The sequence below is a fragment of the Podarcis filfolensis genome, assembly GCF_964270895.1.
Source record: "Podarcis filfolensis genome assembly, chromosome: 13".
Taxonomy (NCBI): domain Eukaryota; kingdom Metazoa; phylum Chordata; class Lepidosauria; order Squamata; family Lacertidae; genus Podarcis; species Podarcis filfolensis.
This window is the reverse complement of record NC_139615.1, coordinates 6228467-6247378: the sequence shown is the minus strand read 5'-3', so window position 1 is coordinate 6247378 and position 18912 is coordinate 6228467. Positions and strand designations below refer to the sequence as shown.

The 18912-nt window shown below is 48.2% G+C and overlaps 1 protein-coding gene across 1 annotated transcript in view; it reads left to right on the top strand.

The window, feature by feature from the left end:
* Positions 1 to 18570, top strand: part of CPNE6 (copine 6) — a 34286-nt gene extending 15716 nt beyond the window's left edge. The window contains exons 5-17 of the mRNA XM_083581022.1: positions 1543 to 1617; positions 2764 to 2847; positions 5827 to 5916; positions 7316 to 7414; positions 9672 to 9758; positions 11336 to 11395; positions 12190 to 12323; positions 12399 to 12453; positions 12563 to 12614; positions 13604 to 13737; positions 14472 to 14705; positions 16554 to 16727; positions 18231 to 18570. Coding sequence (XP_083437148.1) covers positions 1543 to 1617; positions 2764 to 2847; positions 5827 to 5916; positions 7316 to 7414; positions 9672 to 9758; positions 11336 to 11395; positions 12190 to 12323; positions 12399 to 12453; positions 12563 to 12614; positions 13604 to 13737; positions 14472 to 14705; positions 16554 to 16676 — 1227 coding nt within the window. The 3' untranslated portion in view covers positions 16677 to 16727; positions 18231 to 18570. The remainder of the gene's footprint in view (positions 1 to 1542; positions 1618 to 2763; positions 2848 to 5826; positions 5917 to 7315; positions 7415 to 9671; positions 9759 to 11335; positions 11396 to 12189; positions 12324 to 12398; positions 12454 to 12562; positions 12615 to 13603; positions 13738 to 14471; positions 14706 to 16553; positions 16728 to 18230) is intronic.
* Positions 18571 to 18912: the final 342 nt, after the last annotated feature.

The window sequence follows — 18912 nt, the reverse complement described above, 5'->3', positions numbered from 1 at the left end:
TTTAGCTCAATGTTGGACACACTGACGTGACAGCAGGATTTTTGGCAGGCGTCTGTCCCAGCCCTGCTTGCAGATGCTGTTGGTTTTCGAACCCAGGACCCCCTGCATTCAAGGCAGAGACTCTACCCTTTAGCTACAGCGCTTTCTCTCCCCACTGGAGGCCCAGGGAGCTAAACCTCCTTGTTCCAGCGCACCAGGAGGATTGCGCTTCTTACTGTGGGTCTGGCCGGCACATTTGCAGTTGCCAGTTCTTGACGTAATACCCCTCAGGCAGAACATTCGCATCGCCTCTCGTCCCCTCAGACACCAGCTTCACCAGTGCAAGTCCCCCCAGTTTATCTATTGCACATTTAAACTACCTATTTTTTGCTCTATAAGACTCACTTTTCCCCTCCTAAAAAGTAAGGGGAAATCTATGTGCGTCTTATGGAGCGAATGCAGGCTGCGCAGCTATCCCAGAAGCCACAACAGCAAGAGGGATCGCTGCTTTCACTGCGCAGCGATCCCTCTTGCTGTTCTGGCTTCTAAGATTCAGAATATTTTATTTCTTGTTTTCCTCCTCCAAAAACTAGGTGCGTCTTGTGGCCTGGCGCGTCTTATAGAGCGAAAAATACGGTATATATTTTAATGTTTCGATGGGTTTTCTTTACTTCGTATTTTAATTATAGGGGCAGGAGGGCAGCTGGCCCCCTAAATCAAGTAAATAAATAAAAACACTCAACTAAAAGTAGAAATTGCAGGAAGATTTTTGACAGATTCTTCAGAGCGCTTGAGAGCAAAAGAAAGTAATTTAAAAGAACTGTTGTTGAGACATTTCGTTCCAAATCTGCTAGACGGAGCCGGACAGAGGATAATGACAGGGGGGTGTCCAGACTCCCCCCAACATAAAATAAATCCTGGGCATTGAATGCTTGTCAGACTGGTTTTTAAACGTGGAAACTGTTCACCTGTCTTGGCATTAAGTGGCGTGCAAATTAATTCAGCTGTCGTTTGTCAATACGGGCAGGAATGGAATATAGGACTATAAATGAGCTGGGTGAATCTGGTGCCTTGAAGTCCGAAGGAGTTTTTGCCCTGGCTGCCTGGCCGTAACCTCAGTTTCCACCCAACCTTCAGCTTGGCTTACTTACACGAGGCTTCTGGAATCACCTGCTCTGATTTCAGGAGCCAAGATAGCCTGTTCATAGTGTGCTTGTTCGTTTTGCATTACGCTGATGGCCTGCCTTTCCCCAAGGAGATCGTGGCTCCCCCCTCCCTCATTTCCCTCATTTCCCTCCTTTACAACACCCCTGCAAGGTAGGTTATCTGAGAGATAATGACCGAGTAAAGGTCATCCGCTGAGTTTTTGAACATGGGTATGCAGCGACTCTTCTATATTTAAGCACAGTCTATGGGGAGCGGGAACAGGGCCAGTGCCAGGGGTTGGGGGGGGGGGGCATTTGGCACGCTGCAAGTTTTTTTATGGTAGTCAGAAGCCTGTGTTCAAGAAAACAGAATGAAGGCTTGGAGATGTTTATCTACCTGGGACTTGTATCGCCGCAGATTGAAGCGGAGGAGGTGTCCAGAACCAACGAGTTTGTGCAACTGGAATTTCATGGGCAAGAGCTGGACGACAAGGTAGGTAAAAAGCAAAGTGCCAGCCTTGCAAAAAAAAAAAGTGGTTTTTCGAGTTCCACAGAATTCTTCTTCGCTTTGAGGAAGGAAGTGTTATGTATTCAGTGGTCTGTGTTTGCCTGAGCTTGAGTCTGGACTAAGGATTCTGAGCTCCTGTGTTCTGATTTGATACATGATGTCCAATCACAGAACATTTCAGGATTTGGGCCTCTGCCATTGGCCCTTCAACTCTGAGTCGTGATTCGCAGTTTGGAAGTTTAGACAGCCAATCACGTTGGGAGTGGGAGTGGCTCAGGCTTTCAGAAATGTATATAGGCAGTTGCTTTGCCTCTGTTTCCCAGTAATGTAGTTCAATAAAGGTTCTTGCTGTTATCACTGTGTCTTGCCTCGTGGGAACCCACCTAGACTTCACTGGCGACGAGGATGGGATGCGAGGCTAGGTATGCAGCCCTGGCTAGTTTCCACAAGCTGAAATCACTGCTGAGCTGAAATCACAGACTGCAGCTATAAGGCAGATCACACAGAGCAGAGCTCTGTGGAACCCGAAAACTGGCCACATTTTGAGGTGTTTGGAGTTGGTCCAATAGACAGGATTATCTCATCAATCATACATTTCTAGATGTGGAAGTGGAGAAAGGGGGAGATTTGGTTGCCTGTTAGGTATATTTGCATAAAGTCGCACTAAAATCCTGATGAATGTTCACAAGGACACTTTTTAAAAAATCACAAACTGAATTGATGTGTTTACTGATTTAAATAAGCCCTTGATGTATCCTACACCATGGATCTTTTGAGCTAATTCTTGAAACACTGTAAAGAAAACATAAAGGAGAAAGAAATAGTTAAGATTATCAGTATGCCTCGTTATCAAGCTGTCTTAAGCTGGTTATGTTAATGACTCAGCCTCTACATCTGCTTTCCTTCGTTTCATTTTTCGTTTGTACTTTCAAAAGAATTTTTTAATAAAGACTTTAAAAAGAATGAAAGAAAGCTGATGTGGAAATCTGGAGAAATAAATGTAAGACTGGAAAAATGAGAAGCTGATAGAAACTGAAATTGACTGATTAAGCCCCCCATCCCTAGCCGAACCTCAGCTCTGACCTGCCCCATAGCATTCAGACGACTGAACCCTCTCCCTGATCCTTGTAGGATTTCTTCAGCAAATCCGATCCTTTCCTGGAGATCTATAAGGTCAACAGCAACGAAAAAGAACACCTGGTCTGGAGGACAGAGGTGAGCTATTATGGGCTGCATGGCGTGCTTAGTGGCAGAGGACTAAGGGGGAGTTTTAATGTTGTATTTTAATCTTGTTTTTAAGTTGTATTCATTCAACTTGTTTTTATTATTGCTTGTTAGCCACCCTGAGCCCGGCCTTGGCTGGGGAGGGCGGGGTATAAATAAAATTTATTATTATTATTATTATTATTATTATTATTATTATTATTAGGAACTGGCTGCTTTTAATGAGGGGGCTGGTTTTGTGCTGTATATGCAGTTTTAATTCTATTAATGCTTAATCATTTTTTACCCCCCCCCCCATATCTTTAGCTGTTTTTGTTTATATTTAAGCCGCCTTGACTCCCTGTCAGGGGAAAAGGCACGGTGTGTGTGTATGTGTGTGTGTTTATATATATATATATATATATATATATATATATATATATATATGGATGTGGGTGGTGCTGTAGTCTAAGCCACTGAACCTCTTGGGCTTGCCGATCGGAAGGTCGGCAGTTCAAATCCCCGCGACGGGGTGAGCTCCCATTGCTCTGTCCCAGCTCCTGCCAACCTAGCAGTTCGAAAGCATGCCAGTGCAAGTAGATAAATAGGTACCACTGTGGCGGGAAGGTAAACGGTGTTTCTGTGCGCTCTGGCACTCGACAAGGTCTTCTGTGTGCCAGTAGCAGTTTAGTCATGCTGGCCACATGACCTGGAAAACTGTCTGTGGACAAACACCGGCTCCCTCAGCCTGAAAGCGAGATGAGCGCCACAAACCCATAGTCGGGGTCCTTTACCTTTACCGTGTGTGTGTGTGTGTGTGTGTGTGTGTGTGTGTATTTCAAGAAGTAGAAATCTGAACACAAAGAAGTTGTCGAGCTTCTTTTTTAAAAAAAATAACTCCCCCAAAGGCACTTTCTGGTTCTGTTGGCAAAAAACCCGATATTTTTGAAATCCGCCCCCCCAATCAGTGGCGTAGCGTGGGGGGTGCAGGGGGGCCGGCTGCACCGGGCGCAACATCTGGGGTTAGGGTTAGGGGGCGCAAATCCACGGGTTGGGGGCGCAAATCCACGGGTTAGGGGGCGCAAATTACTTGCCTTGCCCCGGGTGCTGACAACCCACGCTACGCCACTGCCCCCAATTCCACCACTTGAATCCTGGACAATCCAAAAATATCTGGATGTATGTCAACCCTATAATACTGCAATCACCATCTTCCGATTCATCCATGGGCTGGGAAGATGAAATTGCACGTAAGGTGGAGAAGGATGACTTGAAGGCAGGGGGTGTGTGATAGGACCATGAGGAGGAGATGCTTTCAGGCAGCGGGAAAAGAGGTTTGGATGTTTGGGTGGTCAAACCGTTGATGGCTAAGGGCTCCATATTAACCAGTTGCATTGGCATAAACAGAGTCTTTGCCAAAGACACCAGCTGCCCGGAACCTCTGAATCAGAATTTATGTTCCCATCCAATCTGCCGCGGAGACACAGCCGCCGAGCTGATCCACACATAGTTTTGCCTCCCTCCCCTTTTAAGTATGGGAATATATAAGATTAGGGACACAGGAAGTTGCCCGACCCTAAACCCACACCCTTTTGGTCCATCTAGTTCAGTGTAGTTTACTCTGACTGACAGCAGCCTTCTTAAGTACGTATTTTTTGCTCTATAAGACGCACCAGGCCGCGGAGGAAAACAAGAAAAAAAATATTCTGAATCTCAGAAGCCAGAACAGCAAGAGGGATGGCTGCGCAGTGAAAGCAGCAATCCCTCTTGCTGTTCTGGCTTCTGGGATAGCTGCGTAGCCTGCATTCGCTCCATAAGACGCACACACATTTCCCCTTACTTTTTAGGAGGGAAAAAGTGAGTCTTATAGAGCAAAAAATATGGTAAGTTGGCAAACATTTGTAAAACAATAGCAGTAGCAGCAACACGGCTAAGGTTGTTGTTACTGATAGTGCTGGTTTATATTATCTCAGTTTGTCCCGCAGTTTCCCCACAAGGATTTTCACCCAAGTATTTATTTTCTTTTACTTAATAAAATCCATGTACCTCTTGATTGTATTCAAACCTTTTAAGCAGTTTACAAGAAATATTAGAGGTTTCGATCAAAAACAGTTAACAACACATAGAGAGATAATTTAAAATGAACAGCAAACGGTGTTTTAATCTTGTTTTTTTTTTATGCTGCGAACAGCCCTGAGATCTATGGGTGAAGGGCAGTATACAAAATAAATAAACCAACAAAAGGGATTGAAACTTGTCAACATCTATGTGTCTGGTTAGGCTTGCCTAGGCAAAAATGTTTCTAAAAAATACAGTGAAGGCCCCTGCTTGATATCAATAAGCAGTGAGTTCCATGGTGCTCATTCCAGCACACGAAAAGGTTGATTTCTTGCAACTGCAGAACAAGTACCTTATTTACTTGAGTCTAAGGCGCCATTGCATCTAATGCACGCCTCAATTTTCAGAACCTTGAAACCAAAAAAGGATTTGCTGGCGAATGCAAATGTGGTATCGAATCTTAATTTACGCATTGTAATTTGCCCCCCCAAAAGGTGTGCATTACATTTGAGTAAATACAGTATTTTTAGGGCTTGTAAAAGTGCCAGTTTTGCAGATACGGCGTACAACAATAAGGATTAGAAGAAACTTGGTACGTTCAAAATGTTCATGACAATCACTCAGCAAGATGAGAAGGCAGCAGATACAGTGCTTAAACAAGCCGCTTCATGTAAGATAAGAGTCTCAAGGTCCAAAACAAAACTTCCTGGCAAGGCTGGCTCGACAGAACTCTCTGTGAAGGGTATCCTGGAATTTCGGTGCAGCCACCAAAAAGTCCCCGTCGCTTTATGCTGGCCTGAGCAGGAGAGTAGAGATCCATTTTGGGGAGAGGACGTTGTGTGATGTGAGTGACGGGGGGGGCGGGGGCGGGAACATCTTTGGTACCAGTTTGTGGGTCTACTTGATTTTTGTGCATTTCCCTTCATGCACCAGGTGGTGAAGAACAACCTGAGCCCCCGATGGCAACCTTTCCGTGTCTCCCTGCAGTCCCTGTGCAGCTGCGATCCGGGGAAAAGCATCCGGGTGAGCTTCCTCTGGAGCGCAGGAACTCCAGGAGAGTCAAAGGGGTGGGGGCGGGGGTTAGGGCAGGGGGTCAAGGACCTACGGGGAAACAGGCGCACATTGGGACCCAGGCACCCAGGGTAAAAATAATGTTATTTTTATTTTTATTACATATCTATAGGGATGTAATAGGGGTGGCATATTTCAAAAGTAAAATTCCTGACACCCGTTGAGCTTTTTTGGGGAAACCTTTTTGCATTCGGGTTTTCCCTGACATTTTGCCAATTCCTCCTTGATGCCAGTTCTATGCCCGAAAACCAGGACTTGTCAGGAGTTTTCCTGATTTATGGCAAGCCTAGGCTATAAGGTGGCATGGCGTTGTATACCACCCTGGGATATTTTGATGAAGTGAAGCATCTAAATTTAATAAATAATAATAAGTTGTTATAATAATGATAAATAATGGCTGGACTCTCTCTGTGTGTGCATGTTTCCGTGTGTTGCATTCATGATTTCAGGTGTTGGGACAGGTATAAATAAAATTATTCCCCTTCTTCTTCTTCTTCTTCTTCTTCTTCTTCTTCTTCTTCTTCTTCTTCTTCTTCTTCTTCCCATCTTAAGCACACTTCCCCAGGGGATTAGAACCCATTGCACTTAAGTCCATATGCTTAGGAACGTTTGCATAAACTTGGCTGAGCAAAGAGCATTCAATTAAAATTAAAATTAAATTAACATGTTCGCATTCTGTCAGTACAGTGGTACCTCGGGTTAAGAACTTAATTCGTTCCGGAGGTCCGTTCTTAACCTGAAACTGTTCTTAACCTGAAGCACCACTTTAGCTAATGGGGCCTCCCGCTGCCGCCACACGATTTCTGTTCTCATCCTGAAGCAAAGTTCTTAACCTGAAGCACTATTTCTGGGTTAGCGGAGTCTGTAACCTGAAGCGTATGTAACCTGAAGTGTATGTAACCCGAGGTACCACTGTATACCTAATTGCAAATTCAAATGTATCCCTATCTTGTTTTATAATTTCCTTGATATTGTATGTGGGCTGGAACTGGTCTGTGACCAAAATAATAAAATTCAATTCATGTGGTGGCTCAAATCCCAGCTCAGCCCCTATTTCTGGGTTAGCAGAGTCTGTAACCTAAAGCGTCTGTAACCTGAAGCGTCAGTAACCCGAGGTACCACTATATTGCATTAGCCTTTTCTTCTGGGATTAGAAGCCACAGGCAATGAGAACAGACAGTTTCAGTCATTCTGGGTCTCACATCGGGATTTCCCACAATACTGATGGGACTTGAACTTGTTTGTTGCATTTTTTTTAGGGGGGGGCAGACAAACCACAGGAGCAGGTATCCCCAGGGCGCCCGGTTGCCATTCCCAGCCTCTCACCTGCTTTCTCCTCCTCTCCTCCTAGTGCATCATCTACGACCACGACTCCAGCGGGAAGCACGACTACATCGGCGAGTTCAGCACCACTTTCCAGGAGATGCTTCAGGCTTCCTCGGGGGATGAGGTAGTTTGAACGGTCAGCCGGGAATGATGCCCCGGGGTGTGGGGCAGCGAGGAAAGCGGAGAAGAGTGAGGACAGGCCTCGCGTGAAAACGGAATTTGGTGACGGCCCCTTAGTTATGGGAGGGGGCGTGTCCTGTGTGGGAGGGAGGCCACGCCCACTTTAGGGCACGCCCACTGCTGATATGCGGCAGGTGAGCTGTGGCTGAATGGGTCCCCTGTCCCAAGAAGGCCAGCCAACTCTGGTTTAAGCCTTGAAGTCTAACACCTGTACAGTGGTACCTCGGGTTAAGTACTTAATTCGTTCCGGAGGTCTGTTCTTAACCTGAAACTGTTCTTAACCTGAAGCACCACTTTAGCTAATGGGGCCTCCTGCTGCTGCCACGCCTCCGGAGCACGATTTCTGTTCTCATCCTGAAGCAAAGTTCTTAACCTGAAGCACTATTTCTGGGTTAGCAGAGTGTGTAACCTGAAGCGTATGTAACCTGAGGTACCACTGTACTGGCAAATGCCGGAATCCAGGAATCTTTGACTGCAGAAATCTTCCCAGTCCTTTTCTCCTTGCCCCCAATACTCCTGGAAAGTGTATTTTTGGGCGGAGGGAATGATGCAAAGGGACGCAACAGAGGTCGATCAAAACTGTGGTTTGGAGGAGAGAGACTGGTTGTCGCGTATGTGAGCAAACACCTGCCTTCTATATGGCTGGGATAAAAGATAAAGTTAAAGGGACCCCTGACCATTAGGTCCAGTCATGGCCGACTCTGGGGTTGCGGCACTCATCTCGCTTTATCAGCCGAGGGAGCCGGCGTACAGCTTCCGGGTCATGTGGCCAGCATGACTAAGCCGCTTCTGGCGAACCAGAGCAGCGCACGGAAATGTCTGCGTGTGTCTGCATGCTATTGTCCATAACACGTGCATTTTTGCAAAGCAATTTCCCCGAATGCAGTGCATTTTCACCAGTACAGTGGTACCTTGGTTCTCGAACTTAATCCGTCCGACTCCCGAAATGGTTCAAAAACCAAGGCGCAGCTTCCGATTGGCTGCAGGAGCTTCCTGCACTCAGCTGGAAGTCGAGGAAGTTGCATCGAACATTCAGCTTCCGAAAAACATTCGCAAACCAGAACACTCACTTCCGGGTTTGTGGCATTCGGGAGCCGATTTTGTTCGACAACGAAGCCATTCGGGAACCAAGGTACCACTGTAATACATTTTAACGCATCACTGGCCTGGTATAGGTAAAGGTAAAGGGACCCCTGACCATTAGGTGCAGTCGTGGCCGACTCTGGGGTTGCGGCGCTCGTCTCGCTTTACTGGCCGAGGGAGCTGGCGTACAGCTTCCAGGTCATGTGGCCAGCATGACTAAGCCGCTTCTGGCGAACCAGAGCAGCGCACGGAAATGCCGTTTACCTTCCCGCCGGAGCGGTACCTATTTATCTACTTGCACTTTGACGTGCTTTCGAACTGCTAGGTTGGCAGGAGCAGGGACTGAGCAACGGGAGCTCACCCCGTCGTGGGGATTCGAACTGCCGACCATCTGATCGGCATAGCTTGGATATTACTGTGCAAAGGCCAGAGTCGCACTGGTTGCTCCGCCCCTTTCATTCTGGCCCCGCCCCTCTGTCCCTGGCCCCGCCCACCTCTGGCAAGCGCCTCTGCCGTTCTTGGGCAGAGAAGTTTCCCCACTCTGGCCCAGGTGCCCGGTTTGGGAGTTCGCCGGAAGCATCTGTTCCCTCCTTTGGCACAATGGGTCAATGCGTCTGGCTGTTAACCAGAAGGCTGGCGGTTCGAGCCCACCCGGGAATGGCTGTGGGCAGGATTCGTGCATTATTCTACATTATTCTACATTTGATTGGCTGGGGAGACTCAGCCAGATGGGCAGGGTATAAATAATAAATTGTTGTTGTTGTTGTTAATTATTATTATTATTATTATTATTATTATTATTATTATTATTATTATATTCTATTATTATTATATTCTGCCTGCTTCACCAGCTCGAGGAGCAGAGCGGTGGCCTCTGTGAGCCCCTGGACGGATCCAGCAAGGCTCTCCTTTGACTGTGGTGGTCTGTATTATAATAATAATAATAATAATTTATTTATACCCTGCCCATCTGGCTGGGTTTCCCCAGCCACTCTGGGCGACTTCCAACAAAGTATTAAAATACAGTAGTCTGTTAAACATTAAAAGCTTCCCTAAAGAGGGCTGCCTTCAGATGTCATGTGGTGCTCAGAAAACCCTGTATCCTTCTCTCCCGGCAGGTGAAATGGGAATGTATTAACCATAAATATCAAGAAAAGAAAAAGCATTACAAGAACTCCGGGTATATCGTCCTCGCTCAGTGCAAGGTAAGTCGGCAGTCCGGAAGTCGCCGTTATCGTATCGCACAGACAATCTAGGGAATTGTTGCTGGCGTCTGTCTGTCCTGAGAGACAATGGAGTGCACCTCTGGGGGTGAAGTCAAGCTGCTGCGTTGCAGCACCAACATGACCTCCTTGGGGCACAAGCCTGGGCAGTGTGTCTGGAGGTCCTGGGCTGCCCAGATGACAGGACCCCCCTCTCAGCCTGGCTGATGTGGTCCAATGGAAAACAGAGCAAGGTGTTTGGTACCAGCTTGGCTGCAGGAGTTGCTGGAAGGAGGCGTACAGGGTGCCATCCAACCGTCTTAGGGACTCCACTCCGGATCTGAGTAGGGTTTACTCCTTAGCCCTGGCCCACAAGACAGTGGAGATTTAGGACAGTGGAGATTTCCTTCTCCTAGATGGGCTCCTTTCCCAGGTGGGCGAGTGCCGTCTGCCCTCTACAAGACATGAAGAAACCACCTTTTTTTTTAAAAAAATATATTATTTAATCATTTTTTCAATACAAACAACAACCACAAAAAACACATACAACAAAAACCACATTAACACTATTTTTTTTTTAATAATAATATTTTATTAGGTTTAACAATAAAAAGATACAACCAAACATAATACAATAAAAGCACACAAAAAATGTAAGGCACAACAATACAATTAACACTAATAACACAATTTAACACTAACACTAATAACACAATTTAACACAGAAACCACCTTCTTGACCATGGGTAGGCAAACTAAGGCCCGGGAGCTGGATCCGGCCCCATCGCCTTCTCAATCTGGCCCACGGACGGTCCGGGAATCAGTGTGTTTTTACATGAGTAGAATGTGTCCTTTTGTTTAAAATGCATCTCTGGGTTATTGGTGGGGCATAGGAATTCGTTCATTATTTTTTTTTCAAAATATAGTCCGGCCCTCCACAAGGTCTGAGGGACAGTGGACCGGCCCCCTGCTGAAAAAGTTTGCTGCCCCCTGTTCTTGACCGTCGGACCCACCCTTGGTCACCTCCACTCAACCAATTTTTGCATGCAGAGAATGTGGTCTAGGGAATATTGAGCATTCGAAAACAACTCCCCCCAAAAAACCAGGCAATTGCCTTTGAAGTTCTTAAGCTGGGAAGTGCTTAATTAGTGCAAAGCGATTAAAGCCTTTGGTGATGCTCTTGAGAACCTCAGCAATTGCAAACCTTGCCCTCTTCCTAAAATGTTGGTTCTGTTTTCAGGAACAGATGAGTCAAGTTGCTGGGTATTGTTTGGGTGGGTGGCTGCTGGAGCCTCAATGCAGAACTGGGGATTGCTTCATCCACCAGGGCAAGGGAGCTGGACCTTTGGGGTTCCATCACTCCCATCTAAACAATATATTTTTCAGAAGACGCCTGAAAGAAGGCAAGGACAGTTTCTGCAAAACTTCTACTGGCAGGGAGTTCCACAGGGCGGGATCTGCCACACTGAGTCCCTAGGGAAGGCTGACCAAACCTCAGGGGTTGTGAGTGGGGAGCCACCAGAAATTGGGGGGATTTGAAAATGGCTGACAGTATTCCTTTCCCCCTTTTCCCTTTGCAGATGGAGAAAGTTCACACCTTCCTGGATTACATCATGGGTGGTTTACAAATTTCCTTCACGGTAAGAAAAAGAGAATTATGAATTTGGTAATATTATTGTTTATGAAAAGTATTTTTTCCCTTTTGTCTTTTTGTTGTTGTTTGCATTTTGGAAACATGTACAGTGGTACCTCAGGTTACATACGCTTCAGGTTACATACGCTTTAGGTTATAGACTCCACTAACCCAGAAATAGTGCTTCAGGTTAAGAACTTTGCTTCAGGATAAGAACAGAAATCGTGCTCCGGAGGCGTGGCGGCAGCGGGAGGCCCCATTAGCTAAAGTGGTGCTTCAGATTAAGAACAGTTTCAGGTTAAGTACGGACCTCCGGAACGAATTAAGTACTTAACGTGAGATACCACTGTATATAAATGTGTTTATAGTGTTAAAAAGGGGGGGGGGAGAAAAAAAGGAAAAAGAGAATTAGTGGGCAAAAGACCTCAGGAGGGCCAAGAGGGGGTGAACAACTCAGGGAAGATCTACCTTGGTGTAAGGCGCGTTCCTTCACAAGTTACCTTCAATGAGTGTGCAGTGTGTGTATCTTCGTGCACAATGTTCACCAGAGTGCAGGGTCTGTGTGTCCGCTTACACGGCAGCCGAGCTGCACAAATCAACAACGTTGCACTCTTTGCACTTCTCCTGATTTTGGGGCGCTGTTCTCTGATCAAGTAACGTGAGGGGAAACGCAGGTTAGGGAGCGGCCGTCTCAAGCCTCCCCCAGCGAGCTTCTTGGCGAAAAGGGGTGTGCGACCCCGGATTTTGTCAAGAGGACACCGTAACCCTGGTTCCCCCCGCTCTGCTTTCTCGCTTGCCCAGGTGGCCATCGACTTCACAGCCTCCAACGGAGACCCCCGCAGCGAACACTCCCTGCACTTCATCAACCCGAAGGAGCCGAACGAATACCTGAAGACCTTGTCCTCCGTGGGCGAGATCTGCCAGGACTATGACAGGTAACGTTTGCGCTCTGCACGCGGGCAGGAAGCCGTGCCGCTCGTTCTTCGGTGACCCAGATTTTTCTCTTCCAGTGACAAGCAGTTCCCGGCGTTTGGCTTCGGCGCACGGATTCCTCCAGACTTTGAGGTAAAGCCCGGGGGATTCTGGGATCAGATTAGACGGGGCTGGCGGTGAGTCATTCATCTTCTTCTGTTCTTGCTCGTTGACCTTTTTCTCCTCCTTTGTCTTTTCCTAGGTGTCTCACGATTTCGCCATCAACTTTGAGCCGGACAACCCGGAATGTGAAAGTACGAAGATCAGATGCATTTAGGAAAGGCGGATGATTTATAGCCTTTCTCAACAGGGGGATATTTTAGGGCAGAGGTTGAGACTGAAAACCTGGGGCTTTTGAGGGATCGGGGTGTGGGAAGGAATGGATTGACACTGGAGAGGAAGAAAGCTCTAGAGGCCTTAAGAAATAAAACAGGGGTGTTCCCTGGTCCTTTGTGGGGAGTCTTTTAAACATAGCACATATACAGACCCTCTGTTGCAAAGATTTGGGCGAGGATAGGCCATCGTTTTCCAACCTGATGCCCGCCCATGATCTGACTCGGTTGCCCCAGCCAATCTGGGGGGCTTCCAACATATATAAAAAACATAATTAAACATTAAAAGAAACTTCCCTCTACAGAGCTGCCTTCAGATGTCTTCTAAAGGTTGTAAAGTTACATATCTCCTTGGCTCGGGGGTCAGATAACTGCCTATAATTTTCTCCGATGAAAATAGGGATGTCATAAGGAAAAGCGGGACATTGCGGGATCAGATCAGAAACTGGGACGGCTTCTGTAAATCCAGACTGTCCTTGGAAAATAGGGACACTTGGAGGGTCTGGGACCTGCGCCAAATGCATAATGCGCCTGGTGACTGGTTAATTTTGAACACTGTTTGGCCACTACAGTGGTACCTCAGGTTACATACGCTTCAGGTTACAGACTCTGCTAACCCAGAATTAGTGCTTCAGGTTAAGAACTTTGCTTCAGGATAAGAACAGAAATTGTGCACTGGCAGCGCGGTGGCAGCAGGAGGCCCCATTAGCTAAAGTGGTGCTTCAGGTTAAGAACAGTTTCAGGTTAAGTACGGACCTCCAGAACGAATTAAGTACTTAACCCGAGGTACCACTGTATGAGAACAGGATTCTGGACTAGGTGGGCATTGACTTCATCCAGCAAGCTGTTCTCACATTCGTAGTATAGAAGCATTTCTGCTCCTTCATTTCCTGTCCATTCGTCCCCCACAGGGATCGCCGGTGTGATTGAGGCCTACAAACGCTGCCTGCCCCAGATTCAGCTCTATGGCCCAACCAACGTCGCCCCCATCATCAACAAGGTGGCGGCTCCTGCAGCTGAGGAGGAGAAAACAGGGCTGCCAACGGTACGTGAAGATGCGCCGGGGGGGCATTGGACACGGGTGGCGCTGTGGGTTAAACCACTGAGCCTCTTGGGCTTGCCGATCGGAAGATCGGTGGTTCGAATCCCCGCAACGGGGTGAGCTCCCATTGCTCTGCCCCAGCTCCTGCCAACCTAGCAGTTCGAAAGCACGCCAGTGCAAGTAGATAAATAGGTACCACTGTGGCAGGAAGGTAAATGGCTTTTCCATGCACTCTGGTTTCCGTCATGGTGTCCCGTTGTCCCAGAGGCGGTTTAGTCTTGCTGGCCACATGACCTGGAACGCTGTCTGCGGACAAACGCTGGCTCTCTTGGCCTGAAAGCGAGATGAGCGCCGCAAACCCATAGTCGCCTTTGACTGGACTTAACCGTCCAGGGGTCCTTTACCTTTACAGTGGTACCTTGGGTTACATACGCTTCAAGTTACATACGCTTCAGGTTACAGACTCCGCTAACCCAGAAATAGTACCTTGGGTTAAGAATTTTGCTTCAGGATGAGAACAGAAATGGCGCAGCGGTGGTACGGTGGCAGCGGGAGGCCCCATTAGCTAAAGTGGTGCCTCAGGTTAAGAACAGTTTCAGGTTAAGAACGGACCTCCGGAACGAATTAAGTTCTTAACCCAAGGTACCACTGTATTTGGAGCAGAGGGAAGGAGCCCAGGGGAGGCTCGGGCTGAGTTTGGGCCTGGGTCCAACCCCGTCGCCTCTCCCTCTCCGCAGAAGTACCGCGTGTTGCTGATTCTGACGGACGGCGTGGTGAGCGACATGCCCGAGGCGTGTGACGCCGTGGTCCGGGCCTCCCGCCTTCCCCTCTCCATCATCATCGTGGGCATCGGCAACGCCGACTTCTCCGACATGCGAGAGCTCAATGGGGACCGCGGGATGCTGGAGTCCGACGAGGGCCGGGCCGTCCGCGACATCGTCCAGTTTGTGCCGCTCCGTGAATTCAAGAAGGTGAGGGAGCCTCCCTGGAGACTTCAGGACGCAGATATAAAAAGAGGTCCTTCTTTGCATGGTTAGACTATGGAACTGATCCAGCAGGCTATTCTTTGTTCCTGGGACTGGGGCCACACCAGCAGCTGGGGGTGTGCTCAGTAACTAGTAGTCACTAGTAGCTATCTAGCTTGGTGGCCGTCACTGCCTCTTGTGGCAGCAAGTTCCATAGTCCAGGCTTCCTCAAACGCAGCCCTCCAGATGTTTTTGGCCTACAACTCCCATGATCCCTAGCTAGCAGGACCAGTGGTCAGGGATGATGGGAACTGTAGTCTCAAAACATCTGGAGGGCCAAGTTTGAGGAAGCCTGGACTAGATTCTATGATACAGTCATACCTCGGGTTACAGATGCTTCAGGTTGCGCAATTTTGGGTTGCTCACCACGCCAAACTCAGAAGTACCGGAACAGGTTAATTTCAGGTTTTGGTGCTTGCGCATGCACAGAAGCCCTGAATCGCAACCCGCACGTGCGCAGACGCAGCGCTGCAGGTTGCGAACGTGCTTCCCGCATGGATCATGTTTGCAACCCAAGCGTTCGCTGTATTTATTAAAGATTTTCCTTCCTTCGTCACGTTTTCAAGTTCCTAGAATCATGGGAGCTTTCTCAAAAGCCTTACCAAAATCAAGATACACTACATCCACAGCATTTCCCTGATCTACCAAATTTGTAATTCCATCCAAAAAAAAAAAGAAAAAAGAAAGAAATCCGAGTGAATCCCTTTGCAGCTTAAAGAGAAGCTTAGACAGGCTAGTCTTTGGCTTTTCAGTTTAACAATCCAGGATGCTTTAAGGCAGACGGGATTCTCCTGCTATTTCCCCCTTTTTCTGCCCCTTAAAACAATAATCGCAGAGACAACCTTGCAAAAGGTAAAAAAGACATTTACTCACTCGGAATGCTTGCTGGAGAGTAACAGCTGCAGCAGCTTTGCTCAGGTGTCTTAAAATGGTGATTCGGTTACAAAGATATCCTTCGGTCTAGCTTAAAAGGGTGAAGCTCAGACCTAGCTGATGTTCCCTCATTTCTGACTTGGGGGGTGAAGAGACGAAAAAGAGAGGATGAGAGGAAATATTTAGCTATGCCCTCTGCCTGTCAGGGTCCAGTGGGAGTGTCTCACAATACGATACGATACAATACGATAATCTTTATTGCCATTGTCTCATACAGAACAACAAAATTGAAAAAATCTACATCAGACATTCAAAAACCAACAAGCCTGCTATCCCAGCTATCCCAGCCTGGTTAACCCCCTAAAAACTCTGATACCCCATAATTAAATACAATATACTCCCACAGAGACTACCTTACACTGCGTTTAAAACCAAAATCGCATTTGGGTAGAAACTGTTTCTCAGGCAGCTAGTCCTAGCATTTATAACCCTGTCCCTTCTTCCAGATGGCAGAAGCTGAAAGAGATCATTTCCGGGGTGCGCATTATCCTGCACTATCTCTGCAGCTTTCTTATGGCACCTGGAAGCATAGATTTGATCCAAGGTGGGAAGAGTGCACCCAGTTATTCTCTCCGCAGTCTTTACAACCCTGGACAGCATTGTTTTTTCCCTGTCCTTGCAGCTCCCAAACCAGACACGCAGACCATATGTTAATATACTCTCCACAGTACAATGGTAGAATGCCATCAACAGATCCTTTGAGAGATTATTTTTCCGGATTCTCAGAAAATATAACGTCTGCTGTGTAGCCAATTTGCAGGAAAACTCTGTGAGCTTCAGCCCCTGTCGTGTGCCCTATCTAGCAAGGCACAGATTGTTGGTTTGACTGCATTTTTAAATATATATTTTTTCCTTGTCTAGGCTCCACCCAACGCTCTGGCCAAGTGTGTTCTGGCTGAGGTCCCCAAACAGGTGGTGGAATACTATGGCAGCAAAGGCATCGCCCCAGCAACACAGAGGTCCTCTTCCCCCCTGCCCCAGTGAGACCCACGCGCACCTATCCCCCCATGGGCATGGTCTGTCCAGCACCTTAATGTGAGTTTCCCGAAAGGGGGTGTGCGGGGGCAGGAAGCAGATGGAGATAACGGAGACATGGGAAAGATGGAGATTGACGGGAGAGTGGGAGGGTGTTGACAAGAGGAAGAAGACGGTGGAAGCTTTGATCCACAGATGGGCTGAGAGATGAGATTCGGTGAAATGACAAAATGGGCCTAAGCGCTTGAATTTCAACAAGCGGGGGGGTGGGGGGTGAGTCCTGGTTTCAAATCCCCCCCTATAGCCAGGAACACTACCTCGCAGGCTTGCAGTGAGTGGAGAATGAGGCAGCAACTACACAAGCTCATTTATTTTATTTATTACATTTATATTACATTTATATTTATATTATAAGGGACGCGGGTGGCACTGTGGGTTAAACCACAGAGCCTAGGACTTGCCGATCAGATCAGACTTGCCGAATCCCTGCGACGGGGTGAGCTCCCGTTGCTCGGTCCCTGCTCCTGCCAACCTAGCAGTTCGAAAGCATGTCAAAGTGCAAGTAGATAAATAGGTACCGCTCCGGCGGGAAGGTAAACGGCGTTTCTGTGCGCTGCTCTGGTTCGCCAGAAGCGGCTTAGTCATGCTGGCCACATGACCCGGAAGCTGTACGCCGGCTCCCTCGGCCAGTAAAGCGAGATGAGCGCCGCAACCCCAGAGTCGGTCACGACTGGACCTAATGGTCAGGGGTCCCTTTACCTTTACCTTTACGATCTCTTCCAAGGATCTTGAGGTAATGGACATGGTTTTCCTCCTCCCCATTTCATCCCCACAACAACCCTGTGAGGTAGATGAGATGGTGACTGGCCCAAGGCCACACCCAGTGGGCATTGCGGCCATAGCTGTCAACTTTTCCATTTTCTTGCGAGGAATCCTATTCAGAATAAGGGAATTTCCCTTAAAAAAAGGAAAACATTGACAGCTATGATTGTGGCTGAGTGGAGATTTGAACCCGTTATTCGATCTGTTACGCCGCACCGCCTCTCCTTCGAGGAAGGGTGGGAGATCAACCTGGCCAATCAATACCAGAGGATTTTTGGGGAGGCGGTGGTAAAATGGCAGGTACGTCCCAAGATGGCTGCCTTTGAATTTGGGGCCACTATCAGTTGGTGGGCGACTGGAACGCCAGACGGGAGGTGAGTTCTAGAGATGGGTGGGCTGTTTCATCGTTCCCTTGTTTCTACTTGCATACATAATGCCTCTGGCGCAAGCAATGTGCCATCCTGCGGCTATCATGGCCGCTGGCGGAAGCGGGGCAGCGTATTTTCCCACAATGCCTCAGAACGAAGCGCTGGGGAGGGGGCGCAAAATGGTGTCCGCAGGCAGGAGGGCACCCATGGAAAAGGGGGTCTACTGTATGTCCCCTCCAGCTGAAGTCTCCCTGAAACCTGGACCTGCCCCCTGGAGGGGGTGGCTATAAAGTGGGTCCCCCTTTTTGCGACATGCGCACACCTGGGCTCACAGATTCTCTCCTTTCTTCCCCTCCCCTCTTTCTCTGCACAGGTGCCTGTTTCTCTTTCCCCACACCTTTGTCTTCCAGCCCTCGGTCCTGTAGGCGCCCTCCCCCCCTCCCCTCTGCCTCTTCTGGTGGGGAAGAGAGAGAAAGAGAAAGAAGAGAGAGAGAGAGAGAGAGAGAGAGAGAGAGAGAGAGAGAGAGAGAGCGCACTTCGCCTCTGGCCTTGGGCCTCCACCCACGACTCAGGACGGCAGCGGGAACTGCATTCCATCCAGACGTTCTCAGCTGTTCCCCATCTTCCTCCCGCCCCCCTCACAGATCCTCACCCCAGATAAGCCTGCGACTGTGACTCCCATCTCCTTTAATAAACCAGCTCTCTTGAACACAGCTTTGTTGTTGTTGTTGTTTAGTCGTGTCCGACTCTTCGTGACCCCCTGGACCAGAGCACGCCAGGCCCTCCTGTCTTCCACTGCCTCCCGCAGTTTGGTCAAACTCATGTTCGTAGCTTCGAGAACACTGTCCAACCATCTCGTCCTCTGTTGTCCCCTTCTCCTTGTGCCCTCCATCTTTCCCAACATCAGGGTCTTTTCCAGGGAGTCTTCTCTGCTCTTGAGGTGGCCAAAGTATTGGAGCCTCAGCTTCACTAGCTTGTCTCCCCCCAAAAAACTGGGCTCTCTCCCCCCTCCTTCTTCTCTCCGCCTCTAATCTTTCGCGAAAGTCTAGAAAAAC